The 2,423-nt window shown below is 37.2% G+C and overlaps 1 protein-coding gene across 1 annotated transcript; it reads left to right on the top strand.

Moving 5' to 3' along the window:
- Positions 1-1,047: 1,047 nt before the first annotated feature.
- LOC139868783 (uncharacterized) lies at positions 1,048-1,799 on the top strand. The gene is made up of 2 exons (XM_071857125.1): positions 1,048-1,103; positions 1,352-1,799. Exons 1-2 carry the CDS (start codon positions 1,048-1,050, stop codon positions 1,797-1,799), a joined length of 504 nt encoding a protein of 167 aa, XP_071713226.1.
- The last annotated feature ends 624 nt before the right edge of the window (positions 1,800-2,423 follow it).

Raw genomic sequence — 2,423 nt, forward strand, 5'->3', positions numbered from 1 at the left:
TTATATATGCATCTTGTTAATGTCGGTTACCAGGTGTTCACCATATGAATGATTTTTATCTCTATGTATGGGATGTGTATTGAAATATGAAATCTTGTGGTCTATTGTTACGATTTGATATATATAGGTTAAACCTATAACTCACCAACATTTTTGTTGACGTTTAAAGCATGTTTATTCTCAGGTGAATATTAAGAGCTTCCGCTGTTGCATACTAAAATAAGGACAAGATTTGGAGTCCATGTTTGTATGATATTGTGTAAAAACTGCATTCAAGAAACTGATTTCGATGTAACATATTTGTATTGTAAACCATTATGTAATGGTCGTGTGTAAACAGGATATTTTAGATTATCATTATTTGATAATCTACGTAAAGCTTTTTAAACCTTTATTTATGAAATAAAGGTTATGGTTTGTTTTAAAAATGAATGCAGTCTTTGAAAAACGTCTCATATAGAGGTCAAAACCTCGCAACGAAATCAATTAATATGGAACGTTTTTAATCAATAAGAACGGGACATTTCATGCACGCCGCGCACTCTCCTGTTATAAAAATAAATATAAAAAAAAATTTGTTTCGCGTAATCAGTTGGTTATTGGTTTGGGTTGTTACAGTTTTCATTTTTTGGGCCGCTCTTTTCTTTGTGTCCTTACTGATTATGTACTCGGTAACATTAATTGAGTTTGAAGTTTGATTGTTTTTAAATTCGAGTTTTTATTTAAGAAATTTATGGTACATAAGCAACTATTATATATATATATATATATATATATATATATATATATATATATATATATATATATATAAATATATAAATATATATTTAAGAAATTATTAATAAAGTCAACGTTGGTCAACGAACGATGCGTCCCCGACGCGTTCCCCGACTCGGCCGACGCATCCTTTTTAGGTCTCGACCGATGCGTCCCTGACTCGCGACTTTTACAACCTTGGTTATACCTTGTATAGTGGGATATTGTTAGCTAACTTACCATGTATATCGGCTGGAACAGCCTATATGTAACGAGGATTATTTTGAATACATGACACAACAGAATTATTCAATTGTTCTATATTTTCATGGTATCGGCAGCTTAAGGTTGTCAAACCAATCTTGTTTTTTTTCTTCTTTCTGTTTCTCATCTACCAACCTGCAATCTCTTCTTATTATCTCTAAAAACGCGAAAACAATCATGTCTGGTACACCCAAAATCCACCCAGCAATCACCGTTAATAACATCAAAAACTTCATACATATTACTCTAGAGATAGATAAAAGTCAGTACTCGTTTTGGTCAGGCTTATTTCAGATTCATTGTCGAGCCTATAAAGTGCTTGATCACATAGTTCCAGACCCACTGATTCATCTTCTTCTGCAACAACTCAATCAACACCACTACCAACACCCACTCCATCGTGGGAACGACTTGACGCCATTGTTCTCCAATGGATCTATGGGACTATATCTCATGATCTCCTCCGTACCATCTTCAAATCTGATGCAACTGCACAGCAAGCATGGGATCGATTGAAAGGAATTTTTCACGATAACAAAAACTCTCGGGCTGTTCATTTACAACACCAATTCACCAACACTCGCATTGATAATTTTCCGGATGCATCTTCTTATTGTCAAGAGCTTAAAATCCTCTCCGATCAATTGGGCAACGTCGGACCCGCCATTGAAGAAGATCGTATAGTTCTTCAACTCGTTACTGGACTCAATGATAGCTATGCTAGTCTTCGATCAATTATCACTCACCATGAGAAACTCCATTCGTTTTATGAGGCTTGATCCATGCTAATACTTGAAGAATCACAAAAGCGGAAAATTGCTCATGAGACCGCTTCCTCTGCTGCTACTGCTCTTCTATCATCCACCGCATCAACAAATTCAACCACAACCACAAATCAATCAAATTGCCAATTTAATTTTCATGAACGAAGTAATTATTGGGGCCACAATAATCGTGGCTGAACATGTTCTGGAAATAGGGGACGAGGACGAGGTTATCAGGGTCATCATTCAGGTTTAAACAACACCAGTTCCCAAGCTCAATTTCAATCGGGTCCTAATCCATGGACATATGGCCCTTGGGCCTGGGCAAATGGTAACTGGGCTGCTCCACCATGCCCTTTTCTTACTACCCCTTGGGCACGTCCAGTAGCTAATGGGCAGCCAGGCTTATTGGGCCCTCGGCCCAGTTCCAACTATGCAAGCTCTGTCACTTCTCAGCCTACTGATATTGAGACAACAATGCATACTATGACATTGAATCCACCGGATGATAATTGGTATTCGGACACGCGTGCCACTTCTCACATGACTCACAATCAAGGTAATTTTTTGTATTATTATCCTACCAATTGCTCTAAACATATTATTGTTGGTAATGGTCACGGCTTGTCAATACAGGGT

Source organism: Rutidosis leptorrhynchoides, chromosome 9, assembly GCF_046630445.1.
Source record: "Rutidosis leptorrhynchoides isolate AG116_Rl617_1_P2 chromosome 9, CSIRO_AGI_Rlap_v1, whole genome shotgun sequence".
Taxonomy (NCBI): domain Eukaryota; kingdom Viridiplantae; phylum Streptophyta; class Magnoliopsida; order Asterales; family Asteraceae; genus Rutidosis; species Rutidosis leptorrhynchoides.